Source organism: Nanorana parkeri, unplaced genomic scaffold, assembly GCF_000935625.1.
Source record: "Nanorana parkeri isolate BGI_ZX_2015 unplaced genomic scaffold, ASM93562v1 scaffold640, whole genome shotgun sequence".
Lineage (NCBI taxonomy): Eukaryota > Metazoa > Chordata > Amphibia > Anura > Dicroglossidae > Nanorana > Nanorana parkeri.
The window spans coordinates 661,103-685,779 of NW_017306908.1; the positions used below are offsets into that span (position 1 = coordinate 661,103).

Below are 24,677 nucleotides of genomic sequence, written 5' to 3' on the forward strand. Positions count from 1 at the left end.
ACTAGATAATAAGAAACAAAGCTACGCAGCCCTCTGATTCTCAGATTCAAACTTCCTCTGTTTCATCACATTTGAAGATAAAGATCTAACATGTTTTTGGAAATGTATATGTTTAAGTTTACTCGCTACATACAGAGTCAGAGCTGAACTGTTTTAATTAAAAGTTGATTGATCAAAAAAAAATTAAAAGATAAATAAGTACAGCTGATTCTATTTTTAACTAAATACGTATGCTTTATGATCTGGAAACATTCATTAATATCAGTACATTGACAAAGCTTCAAGGATTTCAGCTGGTGTAAAAATGTCATGTCCAATGGGAAATTCAATAGGAGATTTTTCTTTTACCTTCGCCAGAATGGGTCCTAATGTATGTAAACTGGGGAAATCTATTTACAACATGTTGAGTGGAGAGAATATAACTTACAAAACGCACAATTATCCATAAACTATCAGGGAACACAAATGCAGACATAAGCAAGCATACATTTATGACTATGTCCATTTGGCACATAAAATCTTAAAATGTAAACATAAACAGCAAATGGTAAGAAGAGCTGGAAATGGACAGCAAATACAAATTATAATGCTAGAAAATGTGATTTGTATTTACAAGTGATCCTAGGTCATTTATATGCCAAATGAGCCATAAAAAAGGGTTCAAACTAAAGTTTCTGTACTAGGGGTATTCGAAAATAAAAAAAACAAATGGCAGAATATTCTGCTACAACCCCCATGAAAAGCATCAAACATTTGTTGACTTTACATCTGAAGAAATTTTTTAGAAGAAATGGATACAGCAGAAGACTGTGGCATCACCCCCCTTTTCAGATGGCACCGTTATTAAAATCCCAGTGGCTGCACACTGTGCATCACATGTATGCCTCAGCACGGGGGATAGAGCAACACATTTCTTCTGACCTATACTAGCAGCCTTGTCCATTCTGTAAATATGTTTACGATAGAGACAATTGTCCCCTAATGTGTGTGTGGGTAATCACTGACAATTTGTTCACAAAATGATGCTCTAAGATTGAACGCTTGATTTTCTTTGGAGACTGTATGTTTTCTGTAATCGGTGTATTCCACGCTGAACAAAGCATATGTGTGCTTACATGTACATTCACCATAGTTAAATAACATTATAACTAATATTATATATTACTGCACTTTGCACACTACCCTTTTCTATATACAGTATATATATATAAAACTGCTGAATTCGTAGAACCATAAGCTTGTTTAGTAAGTGCCACAGAGTTTCTTCATTATCTCCTGAAAACTCTGACTTTTCCCAGAGTATTTAGTATCTTGCTTTGCACAGAGGTTCAGTTGTGTGTCAGCAATATAGCCATAATGCTAAACTGTTTTTACCTAACCTCAAAGTGCTACCCTTCTTAATTTAGGTATTCCAAGTGCCCTTTTCCATTGCAATGGGACTCTTACTGGAACCATAAAAATGAATGTAATATCCTAAACTTCACTGTACTACCCCCTTTGATCCAATGATACAAAATCAGTTCCTTTAAAAACCAGTTGGGGAACCCATTGGCAGCTTAGTGGTTCTTAACCACTTCTATTACCAATGGAGAAAAGGCAAATGTTAGATATTATCAAATCTACATCAAATCTATATATGTAACATTCCAGCACATAACTTTTGCTGCAATCCTTTGTTCAATATCAAATGAACAGTTCACATTGTAAAAACCCACTAACACTTTTCAGCCACAAATGGCCTTGTGTGACTGAAATGCGTTAGCAGGTTTTTACCACGCAAGCCATTCATTAAAATTGAATGAAGGATTACAGTAAGAAGCGGGGGCCGGGACCTATATATAATATCTAATTTAGACATGTTTATATAGGATTCCACTAGCGGAATCTAAGAATTACCAGCAGTTAACACGACTGTGAATGCTTAGACAGATGAATAAAACAAACAACTGAGGTGCCAAAAATGATATCTTCCCTTCCACAATTCAAATTGTGCTCACAGCAAATTTTCTGGCAATCTTGATATTCTAGGAGAACGGTACAGTACTTAAAATTGTAAACAGGATTTGTTAGCAGTTTTATTGCATTTGCATTACCAGCCTCTTGAAAATTCTATGGTGCCCTACTTTGAAATGTTCTAGTTTTTCTTGTCATTTAAGGGGAATTGTAGACATAAAGATAAATATGTATGTGTACAATCAATTATTTTTCAACTTTAGATAAGTGTGGAAGCTTGAGATAAACATCCCTTCCTTTGCACTTGAAAGGCTATACAGACATACCAGATCATAACTGGTAATATATGGGCAATGTCATATGGGTGATTCTGCTGCTGGCAACAGAATCAGCAAAGACATGCTTCCACTTACCTCATGGAGTTGCCCCCTCGCTCACCCTGATTAACTGCCGGATCTCACTTAATAGCATAACATCTCACTGGTCTGGATAGTTCTGGATACAGTGGGAAAGCTCTACCAGGGCTTTATTGTTGTCTACGCCTTTAAGGTCACTGAGTGGAAGTTCCCAAAAAAGCATGCAGAAAACAAATTAAAACATGACTGCAATAAAAATATGACTGTTTAAAAAGAAAGCTTTGTATTGCTGAACATGTATCCACTGGTAGGTTTATTCTGGCCCCCAAAATATAGTATAAAGATACGCAGAGGCACCCATTCAGGATTCTTCCAAGTATTTAATTAAACCTCATTAACCTTTCATGTAGCTGAACTTTATACAACATATCAGTTTTTTAAAAATAATGAATCAATTTAACAACATTGAGGTCTTCTCTTACAACTTTTCCAGGTGAAACAGAAAGCGGATGTGGGCTAAATGACAACATTTTACCACACTTTCATAGTTATATGGTTGCCTTACTAGCTGTTCTTGTTTTTTGCTCTTTTTTGCTTCTTTTTTTAAATTATAAATTGGTATTAGTATTGGCACTTTCTAACCTAAATTTGTGTATTTATTTAAGTGTGGGTGGCTTATGATTTTATAGAAGATATGTCATTTTCACAAATAAACATGCAAAGCAGCAACATTTTCCATGACCTCTCAGCGTGAAAAGGAGGTTTCAAAGCCCTGTACCCTTGAAGGTGAAGCATTTATTTCTAGTGAGGGTTGGCCACATGCTGGCTCAAGGGCTGTAAAGTTGAAAGTATTTAGAATACTACCTCACCTCCACTGAACCAGCCTGTGGCTGACTTTCTCTGAAGGTTGCAGAATATGTATACATATAAGGTTTAAAGCCCAGCTCCAGCCGAAACTTATATTTTCAGTTTTGAAAAGAGGGAAGAATGGTTTTACTGCTGCCTGTTTCTCAGCTAGAGAAAGTTTCCCCTTTACAGAACAAGGCAGAAATAGCAAAACAAATCCAACAGAGATGCTAACCATTCGTAACACTATCCTTATTCTTATTCCGTCTTATTCTCTAACAATTCTCTACTAGAGGCTTTACAAACCTCTATGCAGAGAAGTACATAGAAATTGCTACCACTTTGCTGCAATAGGCAGTGCACTATGCACACACTATCAATATTGGTCTTATGTGTAAGAGATGCTCTAATTTGTTGTAATTAATATTGTTTTCTAATTCCATTACTTAGACTTCTTCATGTGTTCAAAGTTATTGCACAAATATTGCAGTGCACTTAATGCTGTACAATCAGGAATACCAAGCAAGTTTGCAAATATATTCTTTTATCTCTGCTTTGCTTTCCCTGGGTTTTGTGAGCTGTCATCACAGGCCTAGACCAGTGTGAACATTTGCGCGTGTGCACTGTGTTTTACACAGCAAACCATGCACTATTGGGTCTGTATTTTCAGTGTTTTTTAGCCACCTGTAGTGATACCATTACACATTTGTAATGCACTCATGTAGTAATTAAAGATCACAAACTCTTACGAGACAGGCAGCCCCTGTGAGTTTTGTGCATTTTATATAAAACTACAGCTAACCTTTAAAAGTTGGACTAGGTATTACACTTGGAGGCAAATTTACAAGCACTACACTGCAGATGCAATACATTTGGAAAAGGCAGTGAATGGCAGTATTGGCAGATAACTAATACTATAGTATTTTTTTTAATAGAATGTTTTTTTGTTGTTGTGGTAATCAAGGGATTAAACGAGTTTACTCATTTACACACAATTCCCATAACAGATTGCAGGGACACCTCTGTATATAATGTAACACAAACAATATGAGACTCATATTCATTCCACCCAGAAAAAGCAAATTAACGATTAGTAATACTTAAAGTGACACTAAACTCAGGAGTTAAATACGCATTCAAGTACATTAACTATTAACAACAATGTAGCTTATTTGTGTACCACTCGGCTGTAGATCCTCAAATCATCTCTGAATTGGTTCTTAAACTGTCCTTCTTTCTGTAGGGTGGTTACTTGTGTTCCCCATGGTTCCTGTGTGTGTTGTAAAGTAGCCACCACTCCAAGCTCTCTCACATTTAGTTTACTTATTTTTATTGAGATTGTAGTCCATCATGGGAGAGAGCTTGGAGTGGTGGCTACTTTACAACACACACAGGGACCATGGGGAACACAAGTAACCACCCTCCAGAAGGAAGGACAGTGCCAGCATGAATTTAGAGATGATTAGAGGTTCTACAGCTGAGTGATACACAATTAAGATACATTTTTGTTAATAGTTGAGGTACTTGGATGCATTTTTATGATTTAACTACTGAGTTTAGTGTCACTTCAAAGTAAATCTAATTCTTGTAAATACTTTTTTATGCACTCCATCTGCCACAAACATACAAATGTATGATTTCATATATCCCAAAATGATGATGGTATACAAGTTTTGATCCTGTAGTTTTCTGCAGTAATAACTGGTGTCCTTGCATAACTAAGCGTAACTAAGTTTCAAAATGCTTGATAAACCACTTATTTTGTTTATTCGTCCTGAAGATGGCATTTTACAATTGCATGCACACAACTTGATTTGGCAGATCATTCTCCAACAGTGGCCTAAAATGTAGTAAGTAAAGCACCAAGTCACAAAGAAATCTCCTCATCCATTTTGCACTTGTACTTGTAGCTTTTTCAAATGTATACCATGGACTGTATTTTGGACACAAATTTAAAAAAATGGTTAGAAGCACAAAATGTTAACCAATCTAAAATGAATAACCCAGAGAATTGGTTTGCCTTGGGGAACTGTCCATCTCAGTGCTGCAAAACTTGCGGCACACCATAGCTCTAAGGGAAGATTAGACGCGAGATAGTTGTCACTTGATTCAGATGATTTAAGCTCAAATGGGCAACACTCCAGAAGTCTACGGGCAATAAAATAAATGGCCAGCTAATAGCAACTAGTCATGATTTTCTCTGAGGAAAGCCACCTCATGGGATATCTTCCTGCACTCCATTCATGCTCCTCTGTAGCCATAAACATGCATGCTCATGCAATTAAAGTGTACATTTTTTTTAAAGATCATTTTATATTGCCTAATATTGTCTAAGATCTATAGCTAGCATTAGTTTCTTCATTTTCTAGAAACTATCTGAGATAACACATAAATGCTATTAGCCTTTGATATAGGATTTCACTTTTCCTGGTGTTCTGGTCTGACTGTCTATATTCGCTTTGATTCCTTTCCTTTGTTAGGATTTCTCTTCTGTCTTGCTTTCCTAACCTCGACATTGAAGAGTAACAGAATTATGCCATTTTTACCACAGGCTTTCTACCATCCGCCATCTGCATTCAATTAATAACTGTTATTGTTTTGGTCCTTTGGAGCCTCATTTCTATTAGGTGTAAATGATATAGCTCCGTACTTCACTTGTCAATTAGATAAGCTCTCATCTTAGAACTCTACTTAGAATATAATATTTATGTAGCCCAAAAACAATATTGAAGTATTTGGAACCCAATTCAATGTACTTAAGAATTATACAGCAGACACACACTGCAAATGATATCAGCCAGGTCTATATGTGAAATAAGTCAAACTGCACACATACAGAGATACTACCGAGATTGCCATGTGATAGTAAAAGCACATATTGATGTATTCAATATAGTGTACAGTTAATAATCCCTTCTGCACTAGACAGAGTTTCAGTATTTTGTTATTTAATTTGCTACTTATAAAGTAAAAAAAGTAAAGATATCAAATATTATCGTAGCTCATATTTGACATAATTGCATATTTTGTAATGTATTAACCTTACCTGTGTTGTATGCAAGGATTTTACAGGAAAGATGAAAACATTGTACAGATTGATATAGCTGGACTCTCATAATTAATTAAATGATTAATCTAAGTAATCATTTTATAACCAAATTATTGCAGAAAAAAAGCCCCCCAAAAATGTTAACTGCTCCTCCACTATCTACTCTACTTTTGCAACTACAAATAATAAATATGCAATATTTTTTTTAATCTGTGAAAATACTATCAAATTCCAATTAAAGTTTTGTTATGTAAATGGAGTTAAACACAGTCTAATTAAACCAATCCTGAACCTAAATTGTAAGTCATGAGTAAGTGGTTTGATAAACCTTTCATGTGAAAAAAAGTTAAAATATTTAAAAGTATGCATGGATTGGAATGTTGTTTGGATACAACAGCTTTTACATCACATATTAGTAAGTGCTATTGATATCTCTGGTATTAAACTATGATTTCTTTCGCATATATAAAGAAACATTTATTCTCATAGGAGGTATTTGGCAAACTTAATTTATCTGAGTAACTTTTTAATGGAATAGGACAAAGTCAGGGTTTCAACTGGGAAACAGGTTGATGATCTTTTGACATGCATTTAAAAAATAAACCCAAATCGAACCTAAAACACTATTTTAAACGATTGATTGTGAATCAATAGAAACACAGACCATAAATAGAAAAAATATTATATTCAGATATTAAAACATAATGGTATCAGTTTAATTACATGTACAACACAAACAACCCCCAAACTGTAAACTCATATTTAAGTCTTAATAACTAAGGTGAGTAGAAAAAATAACAATACACCTCAATAAAATAACAATTATAATAGATAACAATATATACATTTAAAAAAAACAACCTTTTTTAGGTACTTACCCCTAAAATATTCGGTCTTTGTTATTTGTGTCGTCTTTGGTGGCTTTACAGGAGGACGTTTATTTTCATTATTTTTGAACAACGCCAGGCGCACAGCTGGGTCTAGATGAAAAAGTACATGTTGAAATTAAAAGGGCATGATATGTTTTACTGTTGTAAAGGTTAAGTTACTCTTGATGGAACTTGGAGGGCATGAAAAATGTCCTTGCAAGAAATAAATTATAATCTTAACAATAAAAAAACTATATTAAAAATAAAATCATAATCCACACAAACCAAATATGATTTTTAAAAAGATTTTTACATACTGTATTGAATATGCAATGCACATAAAAGTGTAAAGCAGGCAAAAATAAAGTATATAACAAAAAATATAAAAATAATCATTTGTTTTAGCTTACCCAGTATAAATAGGCATGCGTATTTCAGACATAGTGCACAGACTTTTTTTTAAAGTTCTACAAACATAATATTGCTTCTACATCAATGCATACAATATGTAGTTGAAAAGTAGACTCTATAGAATTATGTAACTGAAGTTCTCTAATCAAGAATCAACTAAGTAGATGAAAAATTCTGAAAATTTAAACTGTCATGCTTTTTAAAGCTTGAACCAATTTTTTTAATACAGTTTCAACTTCAAAGCATGTCTGTGCCGCGATGCTTCTCATTTGTTTGGGAAAGGCTTCTTTTTTGAAGGCTCCATTTGGAAACCACTGAAATTTGAACATGACTTTAGCCACAATAAGTATTCCAGATTTATTAGTACCTTGTATTTGGTACTATCATTATGTTTTCCCTTCCGCTTAGGAACACTATTGCTGTATATAACTAAAGCCGTCCTTAAGCTATCAATATAATATAGGAATTCCAACCTTTAAAAAGCTGTTAAAAACACAAGTGTCAAAACCATGACTTTAAATCTATAGGTTTTTATCTGTGCGTTCCTCACCCATATTCATTTATTGCTACTGTATGAAAGACAACATTGCAACTGAAGAGGTGTTTTTGAGGGTCTAAATACATAGTAAGGGGAGATGCTCTACTTGAACTGCCTCCTGACTAACATCCAGAACGTTTCATGAAAGGCTACATTCTGAAGAATGTGAAAACATTTAGTTATCAAAAAAGCCTGAAAGTAGATTACATAAAACTACTAATAAGCTACCCAAATCCTTTAACACTGGTGTAATAATATTTTTATGAGGATTTAAGTTTGTATGTAAGTCATGTGTATTTTCTTTTCAAGTCCTTAAGACAATATAAAAAAATAACACTGAACATATTCCACACAATGCGGTTGATTTACTAAAGGCAAAAAGACTGCTCACTTTGCAAGGGAATGTTAACCTTGCAAGGAACTTGTAAACGTGGTGAAAATTCACTTTGCAAAAAATACCCACATGCAAAGAAAATAAAAACAAAAAAACAGTATTTTTTTCTTGTATATGATTGGATGATGGATGTCAGCAGAACTTTACATCACCTCACTGAGCAATGCATTGCTTGAGTTATCTTTTAATATTCAATGTTATGCATGTGGTTCTAGGTTCCATGTAACCTTTTAAGACCAAGTAATAGTATTTTTAGCACGTTTAGCTGGCTTTAAAAGACTCTGGACTCCTATTACCTGATTTGCTTCTCTTATTTGACCTAACTGGATTTCTCCAGCAGCAAGGTCCTCTCAGCAGAAAGGCACCCATTTTTGCAGGGAGTTAATGTCAAGAGGCTTTAACACTGATTTTACTGATTTGGTTGAAGTGTCTCGCACCTACCTTTTGCATGGCTAGATTTGTAAGACAGTGGATGTGTTAGTGGACTAATGAGGGGTGGAAATGTCCAAAGCTTGAAGCTTTTAATAATTTACTGAATACTGAAAATACTCATGCATCAAGATAATTAACAATAATAATACAAAAAATAAAGTTATTCTTATACCTTCAATGAATATTATATGTAGTCTGAGCCCTTCAGTCACCCAGAGAGCTTCTAATAGGATTTAGCGGGCAGTACAAAAACTAGTTGCTTATTGTAAACATTATAGCAAAATATGTATGTTTTACTTTTCAAGCCTTTTTTCTTATTATTTGCAAAGACATCCAGTGTCTACTGCCATAAATCATTGTGATAAAGTGGACTCTGAAGTTGTTCAAGGCTAGAAACTGGAATGGGACAGCAAAAATGTTTTTACACCAGTCACACATTCTGATTGGAAACATGTATGAATCCTAGATGGAGGCTGTGTAAATCATGTGTGAAAGCAGACTTGTTAATTCCTGAATCCCTACCAAGGCATTGAAGTCAACCTTGGCAAGTATCTAGTGGGGTCACGCTATCTGACAAACCAGGTAGAGCTCTTCAAGTTTCTATGCACTGCTGTTGAAGAGATGTGTAAAGCTTCTTCATTCACAAGGTGGTCTGGCTTTCAGTTCTTTTCAAGGAACGATGGTCTGCTTTAAATGCTGTTTGTGTGCCCACTGAGATTTCCCCTCACTTTCTATTGGCAGAAAATCAAATGCATAAAAACACAGGCAGCAAAAAAAAATCCAAAAAACAAACAATTGTTTTGTTGAGGTATAACTAGGGATGCACCGATACTGGTATCAGAACCAGTTGCAATACCGAGTATTTGGGCGAGTACTCACACTCACCCAAATGCTCCGAGACTTATCCCGATACGATAACCTACAGTCAGAGGGAGATTCCTGATTGGCTAGGAAGGCAGATTCGCTTGTTGCTAGCCAGCCTGGTTCCTGACCAATCAGAAAGCCGGGCGGCATGTCATGACCCGCTCCCTGATTGGCTAGGAAGCCGACCTAATTTGTTGCTTGGCAGCCTGGCTTCCTGACCAACCAGGAAGCTGGGAGGCACATCATGGCCCACCGCCCGGCTTTGATTGGTCAGGAAGCCAGGCTGCCTAGCAACAAGTGAAGCCGGCTTCCTAGCCAATCAGTAACCCGGGAGGCGGGTCATGACGTGCCGCCCGGCTTCCTGATTGATCAGGAAGCCAGGCTGCCTTGGAAAGTGAAGCCGGTGTTCTTTTGATAGAACACTGGCTTCCTGATAAGCTGGGCCAATGGTTCCCCGGGATGCCGGTATTGGTATTCGGTATCGGCGAGTGCCGGAAAAAATATCGGTCCTCGCACTCGATACCAAAAAACTATATTGTTGCATCCCTAGTTTTAACCCATCCCCAGTCTGCTACAAAAATAGTTTTGCTACCTCATTGGAGATATTTTCATTACTTCCTGTTCCGCCTGACACCTGCAAAAATTAAAGAAAGCGAGGGGAAACCCTTGCATTTGTAATTTTAGTTTTTTTTTAATTTATTTTAAATAGCTATTCACAGATGATTTTAGTTACTAAACTGTGTGGTTGAGCATTTTCCTTGCATTATGTTGACATGTTCTATATTGCTTTGTTGGTATGTTGATATTTTGCTGATATTACCAGCCTTTAGGAAAGATTAAATTCCAAATATGTTGTCATACAATCTATACATGAAACACTGTAGATGGACACAAGCCATGGTAAAGCCTAGGTGCGGAAAGTTTGGCGAAGTAGTCACCAAATGGTTAGAGCAGTTTCAACAGTTTTCCTTCAACCAATCTGCTATTTGAATAATTAAAAGATAGCATAAATATTAAGACAAAAATGAGAAAAATATTGCAAGTGCTGTTGACATTAGATTGTGTTATAGGTGGCACTGTCATTGCTATTTTAAAGAAGAGAACTGTCATGCTACTAAAGCTGCAATTCCAACCTGAAAAAGGTGACGGAAATATGGAGCTCAAGTGAGGTAATCTGAAAACTCTAGCAAAGTCTTGATGCATACCATCTGTCTTTTAAATTATTAAATACATCTTGACAGACCAAAAGCGAATATAATCACATTTTATGCCTATTTTCCGCTTTACTATATTTACCTCTAGGTTAAAAAACTTGGTGGCTACAAATTGGGGCAAAGTTCTTACGTAAATTATAGGACATATCCAGATAGCAACATTCAGAAAATAAAGGAGAAGAGTACATAAAAATGACAAGACATTAGGAAATTATCAGTACCCTGCCTAGGATTATAGATATACAGACTAAGCTTTATTTAATAATATTGTATGAAGCAATGATGAGCAGCAACCCACACTGTCCAATAACATAATCAATTTCAATTGTCTATGTACAATAACCTGTTAAAGAAGAACTGTTTGTGTCTACAGTTCCAACACCGCCCTCTTATAATTGTATAACAACCCTTTCCACAAAACAAGAAAGTACTTTTTAGGCCACAACCATCTGGAGGATTCTGAATCTTCACTTCTGTGTGTGTGGTCACTCCTATACCTTAACAACATTTCATAGTTGACTAGGTCTGAATAAGAAAAAAAATCTTGGCTTCCATGACACAATGGGAGCTCACTTTGTTTCCATTCTGTAGACTATGGGGTCTATTCACAAAGCTGGCAAAGGATCTAGCCCTAGCTTCCTTGCTCTGCTCTTTTATTTTTTTTCTTCTGACATCGGAGGCGCCGTCCGCCATCAGTCAGAAAAAAAAAAACAGCATAGGAATGCATACCTACATTCCTATCGGCTATTTCACTTTGCAATAGCAAACTAGCTATTGCAATGGTACTGACAGTTCAGCGTCCCCTGGTTACCTGGTTACTAGGTAACCAGGGGACGCTGATCTGTCAGTACCATGAGAACTCAGCAGAGTCGGCTTTCATATGACCTCCGGCACTGCTAAGCGTTTTCTACTTTTTGTTTTTCTACTTTTTTAAACTGTTTTTCTATTCTGCTCGGGACCACAGAGTTGCCACCACTCGGTGGCATTCGGCTATTCACTCACTGCTGTTCGGCCCCTATGAGAATAGGCAGAACAGCAGCGAGTAGCCTGCCGGAGGTTCGGCTCAGCCGATCCAAATGTTGGATCGGCTGAGGCAAACTCCTTCTGCACTTTGGGTCGGCCGAGCATGTTTGACCGACCCAAAGCCAGTCGCAGCAAGCCGATGTACAGCTGATTTCAGCCGATATATACGGCTGGAATCAGCCGTACCAGCATGAAGTGAATAGCCGAACAGCGTTCGGCTCACTTCCCTTTCGGGTCGGTTATTCACACAGCTGCCTTCGGCAGTTTTGTGAATAGACCCGAAAGTTTATCACTGAAAATCATCCAATCAAATGATTTATTGCACATCTTATCCAAATATTACCCTATACATGAACAAAATCTTTAATTGTCCTCATGTTTCTGTATTTACCGATTATTATTCAAGTAATCAATTGATCAGGTTACTATGGGCAAAAGACAACTTTAAAACATTACTGATAAGTAGATCTGTACATAAATTGTTAACATTTATCTATTTTTTTTTCAGAAATAATATAGTAATTAGCTTCTTTAAAAAAATTAACAAATTACATATATTTCAGATCAAACAAAAAAGATATTAGTGACTGAAGAAAACTTATGATGACACACAACATAAAGACACTTTTTATATTCAATTACAAAAAAGAAGGATCACAAAGAAACTGGAAGTAATGTGCATGTCATGACCTCCAGGAAGGCTCCAAATCCTTTTATGTGGCGTTAGCTAGGGATTAAATGTGCAGTATTCCTAAGATTGTACTGTACCCTGAATCTTTGAAAACACGGAGGGGATAAATCCTAATAGAAAAGGCATGTTTGATATGGTTTGGTGGTAAAATAACATAGTGCAGTAATGCTGTGCTTTGAAAAGCTATAATGTTTTTTGGAAGAACATGTCACTTGAAGTTTATGTGGTGAATTCCATTCACAAACTTGGAGTTGGCCTTTGTTTACCAATTAAGTCTTAGGTAAACAATTACTATAAAGGGCGAATAAACGAAAATGACACAGTGGTTTATGTAAAATAGTTTTTAATAGTATAAATACATAAACGATTCATATTAATAGTATCATATATATTAAAAATTATGCTAGTGATATTTTTCTACTCTAGGGCAGTGATTTTTAAACTATGATTCAGGACCCAAACTGGGCCACAAAAGTGTTTGTGATGGGTTGCCAATGACTGTATAGTAAACATAGCCTAGTAAATCCAAGCATAAAATCAGTGACAAGTAATATAGCACAATATATTTATCTATGTATTAAATCATAAACTACCACAATCTGAGACTTAGGGGGTGATTTACTAACCTAAAACACACGCACGCACTAGGTGCGTGTGATTTTTACACAGCAAAACGTATTTATCAACCAAAAAGTCTCTAAAAGCATATTTCCACTAATGCCATATATGGAAAAATCATGCACATGATGCATATATAATGCTGCTTCACAGTTTAGACAAAAATGATTAGCTCATGCATTTACATTCCTGCATTCGTCAACGCAAGCAACACAATGTAGAGCTAATTTACACAATATCACCTTGCAATTCATGCAGGGCTTTGCACAACACACCTGCTGGGTGTGTACACACTACAAAGGTGTCTAGATTCCACCAATAGATCATGCTGGGAGGGAACACACTACAGAGGTGTATACTTGTTCGTGGCGTGTTTATAAGGTTAGTAAATCAACCCCTTAGCCTTTAAGCAATGCAGTTAATGTATCACAGACATCATTCTTTTCTATGGGATGGAAATGTAATAAGTATTACCACCTACAATGCCACCACCGTCAACCCATGAAACAAACTCATATGATTGACAGTAGAGAGGTATATGGGTTACTAGGTTGCATGGCAGGAGGGGAGAAAGGAAATATATAGGAAAGGTTGTGAGGTGGAGAGACCTCAGTGCTAGTAGAAAATGTAAAAAAAACAAAATGTAAGAAATAATGTATTTCTCTTAGCTTTACTAAATCGTAAAGAAATGGTTAAGAGAAGTTTAAAAAAACCCTGGTCTAGGGTGATCCACTGTCTAGTAATCAATTTAGGATTTAGCCCTATTATAACTGACTAACAAAAATATAACAGAGGACAAAGTAATTCTCATAGGAATTGGCAGCTGCCAATTTTTTAACCAACCTAAGACAGCAGTTGGTCTCTGGAGTGTGCCCACAAGTACCAATGTCAACTGAAGCCTGTGGATAGCTTTAGTTGGCTTGAAACAGAAAACCATACAACTTTTATTTACATTTCCACAACTGCATATCATTGCATGTTATTTAATTTTGTTCTTAACACCATGCAATTATTTTTCTGTGTTGCATAACATTATAAATATTCTCAGTTTATTCATTATATTTAGGTAATCATAGTCACCACCTCAGCCCTTTCAACAGTAATTAGAAAACATATCTGTTGCAAAGATTTACAATTCCCAGTCACTTACCCAACATTCGTTTGTGTTTTGCTTGCTTTGACTTCATCTTCTGGGCTCTTTTCAACATCAGTTGCACTGTAGCTGCATCTTTAAATCCCCTACAGGAAAGCATATTTACTTACATATACATGTTGGGCTCACATTTTGATTACTCGATGACACATCAAGATAGAGTAAAAGGAAGTCTTTTGCGTACCATTCCTGGGAAATTTTTTCCTCTTTCTCCGACTTGAAGGAAATGTCAATATTGGACTTCATGCTAGACACATGTGACAAATTTTGTTTCTCCAACCTGACATCAGATGAAATCATAGGCCAAATCAGTTAAAAAAGAAATGCACAAAGCTTTGTAGTCTAAAGCTGTTTCAGCTAACTGTTTATACATTCCAAAATCTGAAATAAAATCTAGTTTAAATAGTGGTAGAAAGCTCTATCGTGAAAGGTTCTAAATCTCTGCTAGCATTTTGACATGTTTACATTTCAATTACTTAAAGAAGTATTCAAAAATGACCATCAGCACACAAATCCCGACCTGCACAGAATAACATCCATATCTATATCAAGATATATAAAGACATGTTCTTCCACCAAATGCAGATACAAACTGGGAGGCCTACTTATTTTAACTAATACAAGGCATTACTGCATATCAGTAAGTATGTAAAAGACAGAGATGGTACACTTATGCAGCAAAGATTGCTTAATGCCACATCGCTTGTATTGTCACATGGAAGCTTTTAAATCTGAACAGTAGGCCAAAAGCATTAAGAAAACAGAAACATCATGTACTCTAAAATCTTAAAGAAACATGCATACATGTATACATATATGAGACAGGTCACAAGAGTGTAATAAGAAAAAAAGAACACATATAAGCTTACTTAATAACAAAGAGGGGTTGTATACAGCTGTCAAAGTTATTTTCTGAGTTGATTGAAAATTAACACTGATTGGTTGCTTTAGCTCAATGATCAGTAGTACTTTTTATATGGCAATGCCATTTGGTAAGTAGTTTCTTTGTAATATGAAGTCCAATATGAAGCCCTGTTCCCAAAAGTTCCTGAAATGTATTTGCACTACAGAATTCCACATATATGTACAGGTAAGTCTATTCCACAGGAAATTACTTGTCTATTTCACATATATGAATGAGATTTGACCCCTCAATTACAGTTGGATCTGGGTTTAAAGATTTGAAGATGTACTTTGCGCAAAATAAAACATCTACCAAAAAGAACATATTGTCCATGTCTTGTCCCTCTATCTTTCCAGCCATACATAATTGTTAATAATTGTTAAATAACTTTTCATATGCCTACTTTCTAAACTGCCAAATAAAGCTTAGAAACCCCTATTTACACTGGAGCATTTGTTAAGCTTGGCTTCACTCGTGTATATTGTGCAACTCTCATGAACAAAACTAATTTGCAAAACAAAAGCATATGTGCATAGCAATAAATAAACATCAGTGGCAATGGAATATAATATAAGACAGAAACTATCTTACATGTTACATTTCCATTAATGGATCTAGATATCTGATCTCCATTTAAGAATTTGAGAGAGACTTACAAAAGCTTAAAACTCTTAAACTATTAGCACATATCTTTGGAGGGATTACACTATAATAATGGATTTATAGAACTATTTTTGAAAATACTGCAGCATCATTGTGCTCTTTTGAAAGTCAATTGAGACATTTAACTGAGTAAAAATAATTGTCTTACCTGCTATTACGGTTTTCCCTTACTTGGCTGTGCAATGATGATGCTTCAGAAACTGCCCAGGCTTCTTGTGGGATCCATGGCAATGGATGAGCCCTGTTTTCTGGAATGCCACTTTTCTGGGCAGCAGGAAATATGAGTGAGCACACAATATAAAGAACTAAAAAATACATTCACAGGAATATTTACTAGGTTTGGCATACAGTATATTATTATGCTTTTTAGCACCAACTAAAAAAACTAAAACAGCTCTGCCTGCAATACTCCTCTACTCTCTGGAACTGTCCACTGCAGTAAACTCTGGTCACCACTAAATGTCCCATGTCTTCCTTGGTAAATGACACTCAGCGTCATTAGGCTACAAAGACGAGGACATCTTGTGAATGTTCCCTGAGGGGGCAACAACATGGTGCCCTGTACACAAAGTGTAATGATGAGGAGAGCTCATCCTCATCATTACACCAAAATTAAGTAGTTGTAAACACTTCAAGCATCCATTACTGCACAACTTCTTGGAAAAATATCTGAAAGGAGACACTAATCATTCCCTTTTTTTAAGGAGACAATTAAACAAAACTGTCATCACAGGTGAATTACATCCACTAATTGGGAACTACATCCAGTGGGTCCTAGCAGGGCAGAGATGCAATTAAGAATGGGCAGAGGCCTAGCCATTCATCAATCTCAAGGGACTGGCACCATGACTCTATTGCAAGGAGCGGCACTTACAACATCACGTCAGTGTCCCACTGCTCTCTACATCACTGAGCCAAGCCGAGAGAAGAGGTGAAAAGGAAGGTGACCCAGTCAGGTCATGTGACTGGGCTAAAGACATCAGAAAAGGTGAGTATTATAATATAAAATACAGCCATGAAGGGGGGCGGGGGCACAAAGTCCACAGGTGGGCTTCAAAGTCTTTCTTTGTTTTATACAAAAAGAACAATTTTTTTTCCAGAAAAGGAGAATCCAGCCTGGTAATGAATGCCAAAATATAATTATCATAAGCAAGAAACTTGATGTGGTTCTGATAATACTCAGCTGTTGATATGAGAGATTTTTTTGTCTTTGTAAGTACTACGTCAGCTAATCATTTTTTATTGTCTGCCAGAAATGCAGCTGGTACATATCAGAAATATTATTTTTGTATCTTTTTTTCTTAATGCAGAGCTACTGTGATACAGTATTGAAATATATCCAAAATAAAGACAGTTAAATAAAAAAAGACAAATAGCATCTGGGGATGCGAAGTAAGTATGTGGCATCCTAAATCGGCCAGTAAAGCACTACATTAATCATTCTGGTAAAGAAAGCTTTAGTGGACTGAATCATCACAGTGACATGTTACCTTTGCTTGTTCTGCTTTACTGGAGAGATGTATAGTTTCATGATGAGAGGCAGTGGAATCTAATGACCAGTCGTTTTCCATGACATTCTAAAAGGCAAAGAAACAATGTAAAGAATGAGAATAGATAATATTTCAGCAGAAATGTCTGTGTCAAACTAAGCATGTAGCCAAGCAGAAATGTTTCTACTTAAAAATGTTAAAAATTAATTTTGCATAGGAACTTTGTTGCACTATATACATATGACATTGAGGGTTACTATATAAATGGAGAAAATGTATTTTGACAAGAAAGTTGACAGTATGTCACAATACCTGCTGCCTGTTGTTTTTGGTGCTAGCTCATATTCAGGGAAAAATTTAGTCCTTTAGTAAACCTGAGAAAAATATGGGGAATACCTTTCCTGACTAAAAAATACTAGTTGACTGGCTGTTATGCTTATCCATGTGTTCCAATTGTTTCTGGGCCACTGCACAGAAATTATTAAGCAGATCAGGAAAGTAAAAAAACTATAAGCCCTTATCTGTACACCTGTTCCAGGTCATACAAAATATTGATGTTAGAGCGGTAGCATGACAGTAGAATATACAGTATGCCTACTACTGCAGCTTTCATATCTTTAAAGGTAGATGTAAACCCTAACTCATTTATATTTACTTTGTTAAAGTATTGTGTATTATAAACAGGGCCGGATTTACTCCCCCTGCCGCCCCAAGGCCAGGTTCCACAATACGCCCCTCCCCATCAATTGAGAATGGCAACCAGATGGCAGGGCGGGGGGGGGGGGAAGCCTCGGGCCACCCCGTCGTGATTGGACGGTGGCGGACCTTAGTGTGCGGCCGCCGGACACCTTACACCGGCGCCCGCAACTTCCCCACAAGGTCACGGCTGCCGCCCCTCTGCGCTCTGCCGCCCCGAGGCAGGGCCTCGGTGGCCTTGTGGGAAATCCGGGCCTGATTATAAATAATATCCATTTGAAAAAAATAATTATTTCACCCTTTTTTCTGCTTTGTTACACCTCGGTGATGCTGATCTCCAGCCATTTTGGGTCACTTCCGGTCTACATGCACTTCAAAGATGGCTGCATGGCATTTCTCAGGGCAGGTTTCTGGTAGTGACAGCAATAGTCCATGTCTACAAAATGTGTGTTTCAGCAGCAATTTTTAGTCTCCATTGGAAGGCCATGGGACAGGGTGATTGTGCAGGGGCATAATTAGAAGACAAGGACATAGTGATGTCACCCTATAAGCAGGAAGTACCCGAACAAGGACCTTCATGACAGGATCACCAGGTATTATTCTAGCAAATGCTGCACATTTACATATATGGACATCTTCATGCACTTAAAAAGCCTACATAGCACAGAAGTAAAACCCCCCATACAAAAAAAAGTATGATTATCAAAATGCACATGCACACAAAGCAGTATGTGGATCACAAAAGTATTAATTAGGTCCAACAACAAATATATAGTTATATACACAGTATATCCATTATAGCACAAATACATGGTCATTTTCTCTAACCGGTTGTTGAGAAGCAAATTTGCTAGTTTGACATTACTCATTCTGCTAGTAATACACAATGGACAGTTGTGTTCTTGTTTTAGGGGTTGCAGAATTCCAATGTGACCTCTATTATATAATAATTCATACACAGTGACAGAGTGTGGGGGAGGGTAAACAGTATTCTCTCTAAAATATATATTTAACAGATGCTACGTGAGAAAAGATCAAGATAAATAATCTGTGAACCCTCCACACGTGTCAAACTGACATGCACTAATTGAACAGACAAGCTGTTCACATTTGTAGCAACATTTCTGAGCTAAATTACACTGGTGAGTTTTAAATTGAATCCTAAAGTTTTAAGCATCTCAGATACTGTCAAATCCTAACACGTAAAACCGATTGTTGAGCAGATTAATCTCATGAAACAAGTTTTAAAAAGTTCAACAAAATTCATAAATTACCCTTTTCACTTTATTCTATGAGTAAACAGAAAGGTATATACATTATCTCATTGTATGTAGTAAACTAAGGAGCTAATGAACTGAATATCACCTCTCACATATCATTTATACCAAACCAATACCTGAAATAAACAAAGGGGTCCATATTTAAGTTGGTGCTAAATAACACTTATTGTGACCAGCATAATGCTTTGTGTATCAAAGATCTCATATTACCTTTAAGAGACAGACATGTGTTTCTTTTAACGAACAGTAAAATAAATACCTTATTTTGTTTTTCATACAAAATAACAGTCAAAATAAGATCAAAGTAGGGAAATTAATTTCCTATCATTTGCCTCCGACTCTGTGAACATGATGAAGTGACTAAATTCCTTATTTTCCATAGTATAACTATGCTTGATCTGTGTTCTTTATGATAAATGTTCATTATATGTTAGGACTAGAAACAATTATAAACTTTTTTGTATGTTTTTCTGTATCTGAAACCTTTTTTGATTGTATGCTTTTCTTTTAAATTTGACTGTTTTCATAAAGAACCTGACTAAAGAACTGCCAAGAATGGTAGGTTCTGCTTAATATATCTCTATTGGCTATCACTGCAAAAGCTTCACTAACAGGCAGAAGCAATATGAAAATCATCCTTATTGGTGCCCCTTGAGGACTCTTTGGGGAATCATAAGATAAAAGTGCAAACTAGGCATCTCCATGGAAAATTGCAATTTGCCTTCTGCAACAATCACATGACCCGAAACAATATGGAAGAGTCTCTGCTAAACTCAATACACCTCCAGGCTGTCCCTAAAGCTCAGAGTTTAAATGTAGATCAATGGATTAAAACAGAAGTGTATGAAGCCCAAAAGTAATATTAGGCTGCACTGGAATAGGTTCAGCATCAGTACACCAGCATGATATTTTAGCCACAGAAGATGTTTGGAGGCCTAATTTACTCCCTGGGAGATCAGGTAAAGTAAAAGCTCCTTGGCATACTTCCTGGCACAGCTTCAGCCCATTTTGGAGGTTTTAAAGTCGCCATCATCAATTGCCTTAAATATATAAGCTACGCTACAAAAAAAAAATGCACCCTTTCCATTATAGCTACAAAAGATAGGTAGGTCATAAAACTATCAGTTCTAGATAACCTTAATTTTTCTTCAAAATGTGGTTAATTAGTAAAAACAATTACTAATATGGAGGAGTTCGTTAGTATGTGATATTTACAATTCACTGTCCATACTACCCAGGAAATGATACACATGCTTTGAACCAGAATTATGTTGACCCCGCTGTGCCGCTGAGCCTGTGAATTTCCTAAGCACAAAGACTGATAAACAGTTATACATTATACCACATTTTAAAATCCAGCATAAAAATTCGAGGTGAATATTTAGAGCAGACAATTTTGTTACACCGTGTTTCACATGAAATAATTCTTCTTACTTCATCGAACATGAAATGATTCAAATTCACTTCTTCATAGAAATCATCTAGCTCATCTCTTTCAATAGCAGCAAGAGCAGCAGCCAATTTTTTTCTAAGGAAGAATCCTCTCCAAGCTGCCTGCACAAAAAATGCAAAGGATGTCACAAAAGAAGCATAGATACACCCAAAATACAGATTCACTCCGTTATCCCATTAGGAAGATAAAACATCTCTGAGCTTCGTTTACTAGCTCAATGATCTGTTTTTGAACTTTATGTGACATCTAAAACTACATGACAAATTAAATGCCTGCATGTGTCTAAAGCCTGGAATACCCAGGAGGGTCTCTTCAAGTAAGCAGAAAGGAATTCTTCAACTCCCCTTGTTGCATGCAGCCAGGGTCAACAAATTAATAATTTGACAATTCCTTTAGGGTGTTTAAGAGCCTCAGGGAAAAGAAGATACAAAGAGAAAGCAAAGAGTGTACTTGCAACCTTTAGCTTCCAAATTAGTGAGACTCAAACAACCTCTTGTGTAAAAAATGCAGTCTTTGAGTGTCTGGTTATTTATAGAAAGGGGCTATAGGCAGAGTAAAGCTATTCTTAGCTTAAGCTTTATTGTATGCATCCTTCTTATAATTTGAAAAAGAAATACTGTGAAGACGGAAACGTGCCAGACTGGCAGTAAATGAGCTATTTGTTTGAAAACTAGAAGGCATATAATAGGAAATAAGAATAATAATGTTACATGTAACTTGCATGCTTGAATTAATATCCATCTATCTATCTTTCCCTGTGACACTGATAGAGGGGTACAGGTAGTCCTCCCATACTGGGCCCAGACCCCAGTGATTTAACAGTGGGTGCCCAGCCTGGCTGGGGTTGCCTATGCCTCCCTACACCCAGTCCAATCACACTGTAGTCCTGCCACCACACTGTTCCAAGCTAGTCAATCTAAAAGTGACACCCTGAACTCTCGTTTGCGGCCCACACCTATGCCATTACCCCAAACAAGGCTGGGAGCATGGCACAGTAACCAGGAGAAGCTGTGATGAGATGTGTGGCAGAGGATGGATGGGCAAATGGAGCCTGGCAGCCAGAGTGTGATTAGTGGGATTTACTTTGTGGCTCCAACACTCCATGGGCACCATACAGCTCACACATACCTGGGATCAGTCATTGTCAGGGAATGCACCATCTACATTCCACACACCTGACATCTGTGCATTACTCACTGCTGACCCCTACACACTGTACATTACATACTCCGGACCCCTGTAGTATGCACATTACATGTAAACATGATCCTTGCACTCTGTGCATTGCCCACTCCTGACCCCCTGCACTCCGTTTATTACACACACATGTCCTCTGCATTACATTACATACACCTGACCCCTGCACACTTAGTGTTGCCCAATACTGGCCTGATCTCTGCACTCTATACATTACATACTCCTGACACCTCTACTCTGCACAGTATAGACCTCTGCAAGTAGCCTCAAATTTTAAGTCCCTCCCACTGTTTTGCCAAAACCACATTTCGCCAAGGTGCACTGCCTCATTCTTTCCCTCTGCAAAGCTAAGAGGCAGGAGGTCCTGTCAGGTAGGTTTTACTGGGTGCTTAACTTTCTAATGGTGGCCATGATCTTTCCCTCTTATACCTTTGAGGATTTGCTTAAACTTTATATAGTTTCGAATAATTAAATATTGTATGTATTATAATACAACATATTATTTTCACAATTTACTAAATATAATTTTATATTTTTATATAACTTTATAATAATTTAATTTAGGTTGCAGTAAATATTCAATATTTTGAAATGTCTAAAAATGGAATTTATTCCTGTAGTTATATGGGGTAAGATTTGATGTTTGTGTTGTCTCTTAACAATAACAATGCAGAAGACTGGGGTTAGATTAATAATGTTTAAAGTCCAATTACAGGCTCTCCAGCCTGTATGTATAAACAGTATATACATACTATATATAGTCTTAGGGGTAGCCACCACACTCGATTTGTAAGGTGAATGCCCGGGTGCTCATCCACAAAAATATGCATACAAATCCAAAGTAGGTATAGAGGCACCCACAGGCTTTGCAGCAGAGGTAAGTCAAAGCATCAAAGCATTATTGTCAAAGTTTCAAGGGAACTCAGCTCATTTTTATCATGGAAAAGACTGAGCTCCATCGAAATGTTTACAATAAAATGCTGATGCTTTGACTTACCCCAGCTGCAAGGCACGTGAGTTCCTCTATACCTACTTTGGATTTATAGATACAGTATATATAGGGATGCACGACACCATTTTTTTAAGACCAAGTAGAAGTACCGATACGTATTCCTCAAGTACTTGCCAATACCAATTACGTCATGTGACAGTTTTCCTAAAACAATACAGACTAATGATTTTAGGACAGTAGTGCAGCGCCAAAGCCCAGTCCCAGCTGCAACCAATGCGACCCTGGTAGCTCTGCCACTTATGGCAAGCTGTAGAGGGACTACAAATCCCAGCAATACATTATACAGCGCTGCAGAATACCACCAGCTATAGAGAACTATAAATCCTAGTAACAATATACAGCAATGCAGAATACCATCAGCTATAGAGAACTACAAATCCCAGCAATCCATTATACAGCAATACAGAATAATATGAAGCTACATACTCTGTGTTGCTCACCAAGGCTGTGCAGTGTCTCAGGAGGCTGTGCAGAACCTGGCTAGGGCTGTGTGGGGTCTTCCCAGGGCTGCTTGTGTGGGTCTCCCCAGGGCTGCACAGTATCACTAGAGCTGGGTATGGGTCTCACCAGGGCTGTGTGTGGGTATCACAAGGGCTGTGTGTGGTTATCACCATGGCTGCATGCAGTTCTCACCAGGGCTGTGCGGTCTCACCATGGCTGTGTATAGGTCTCACCAGGGCTGCGTGCGGGTCTCCCCAGGGCTGCGTGCGGGTCTCCCCAGGGTTGCATTTGTGTCTCATCATGGCTGTACAGTGTCATCAGGGCTGCGTATGGGTCTCACAAGGGCTGTGCAGTGTTACCAGGGCTGCGTGCAAGTCTCCGCTTGGCTGTGCGGGCGGGTGCGGGTCTTGCCAGGGCTGTTCTGGGTCTCCCTATGGCTGCTTGAGCGGGTGCGGGTCTTACTGGGGCTGTTCCAGGGTCTCCTCATGGCTTCTCGGACGGGTGTTGGCGGCGGGAAGGAGGAAGAGGAAATGTGTGCCCAGACTGGCGCTGTAAAAAGACAGCCGCCAAGAGGTCCCAGAAAGCGTGGGAGATCAGGCAGCCGCTCATGTTTACAAATTTAAAGTGCCAGTATCAGCGCTTAGTATTGGGGCATTTTAACAAGTACAAGTACTCGTGAAAATGCCCAGTATCTGCACTAGTACTGGTATCGGTCCATCCCTAGATATATATGTATACTTTTTCCACATGTCTTCCAGCCAGTCAGGTGACACAGGGACCCTTTTTCTTTTCATCTTTTCTCCATCTCTGGGAGGTCCTCGGTGAAGCAGAGAGCAGTGCTGATGCTCTCTATGTCATTGCATGTAAGTGTAGGGTGCTTTGGTAATGTCCCCTCAGGGGGCGGTTCTGTGACTGCACTCACTGGTGCCATCATTTTTTTTTTACTTGTCTCCTATTTGTTATTCAAATAAAGCAGGAGTCTGTGTTAACAGCTAAACACCCTGTTGATATACACTCAGTTTTAATAATACATGTATGTGAACTGTTTTACCCACCAAAGTATTATGTTCAACTAGTCCTATTATTTATGCACTCCTATAACACTAGCCAGCCAGGCAAATTACACACTT

General features: G+C 37.4%; 1 protein-coding gene across 1 annotated transcript in view; it reads right to left on the minus strand.

The window, feature by feature from the left end:
- LRRIQ1 (leucine rich repeats and IQ motif containing 1) overlaps positions 1-24,677 on the minus strand; it is a 122,059-nt gene that overhangs the window by 35,051 nt on the left and 62,331 nt on the right. The window contains exons 17-22 of the mRNA XM_018563201.1: positions 20,879-20,998; positions 17,469-17,555; positions 16,127-16,242; positions 14,596-14,691; positions 14,409-14,497; positions 7,083-7,184 (exon numbers count right to left, since the gene is read on the minus strand). Coding sequence (XP_018418703.1) covers positions 7,083-7,184; positions 14,409-14,497; positions 14,596-14,691; positions 16,127-16,242; positions 17,469-17,555; positions 20,879-20,998 — 610 coding nt within the window. The remainder of the gene's footprint in view (positions 1-7,082; positions 7,185-14,408; positions 14,498-14,595; positions 14,692-16,126; positions 16,243-17,468; positions 17,556-20,878; positions 20,999-24,677) is intronic.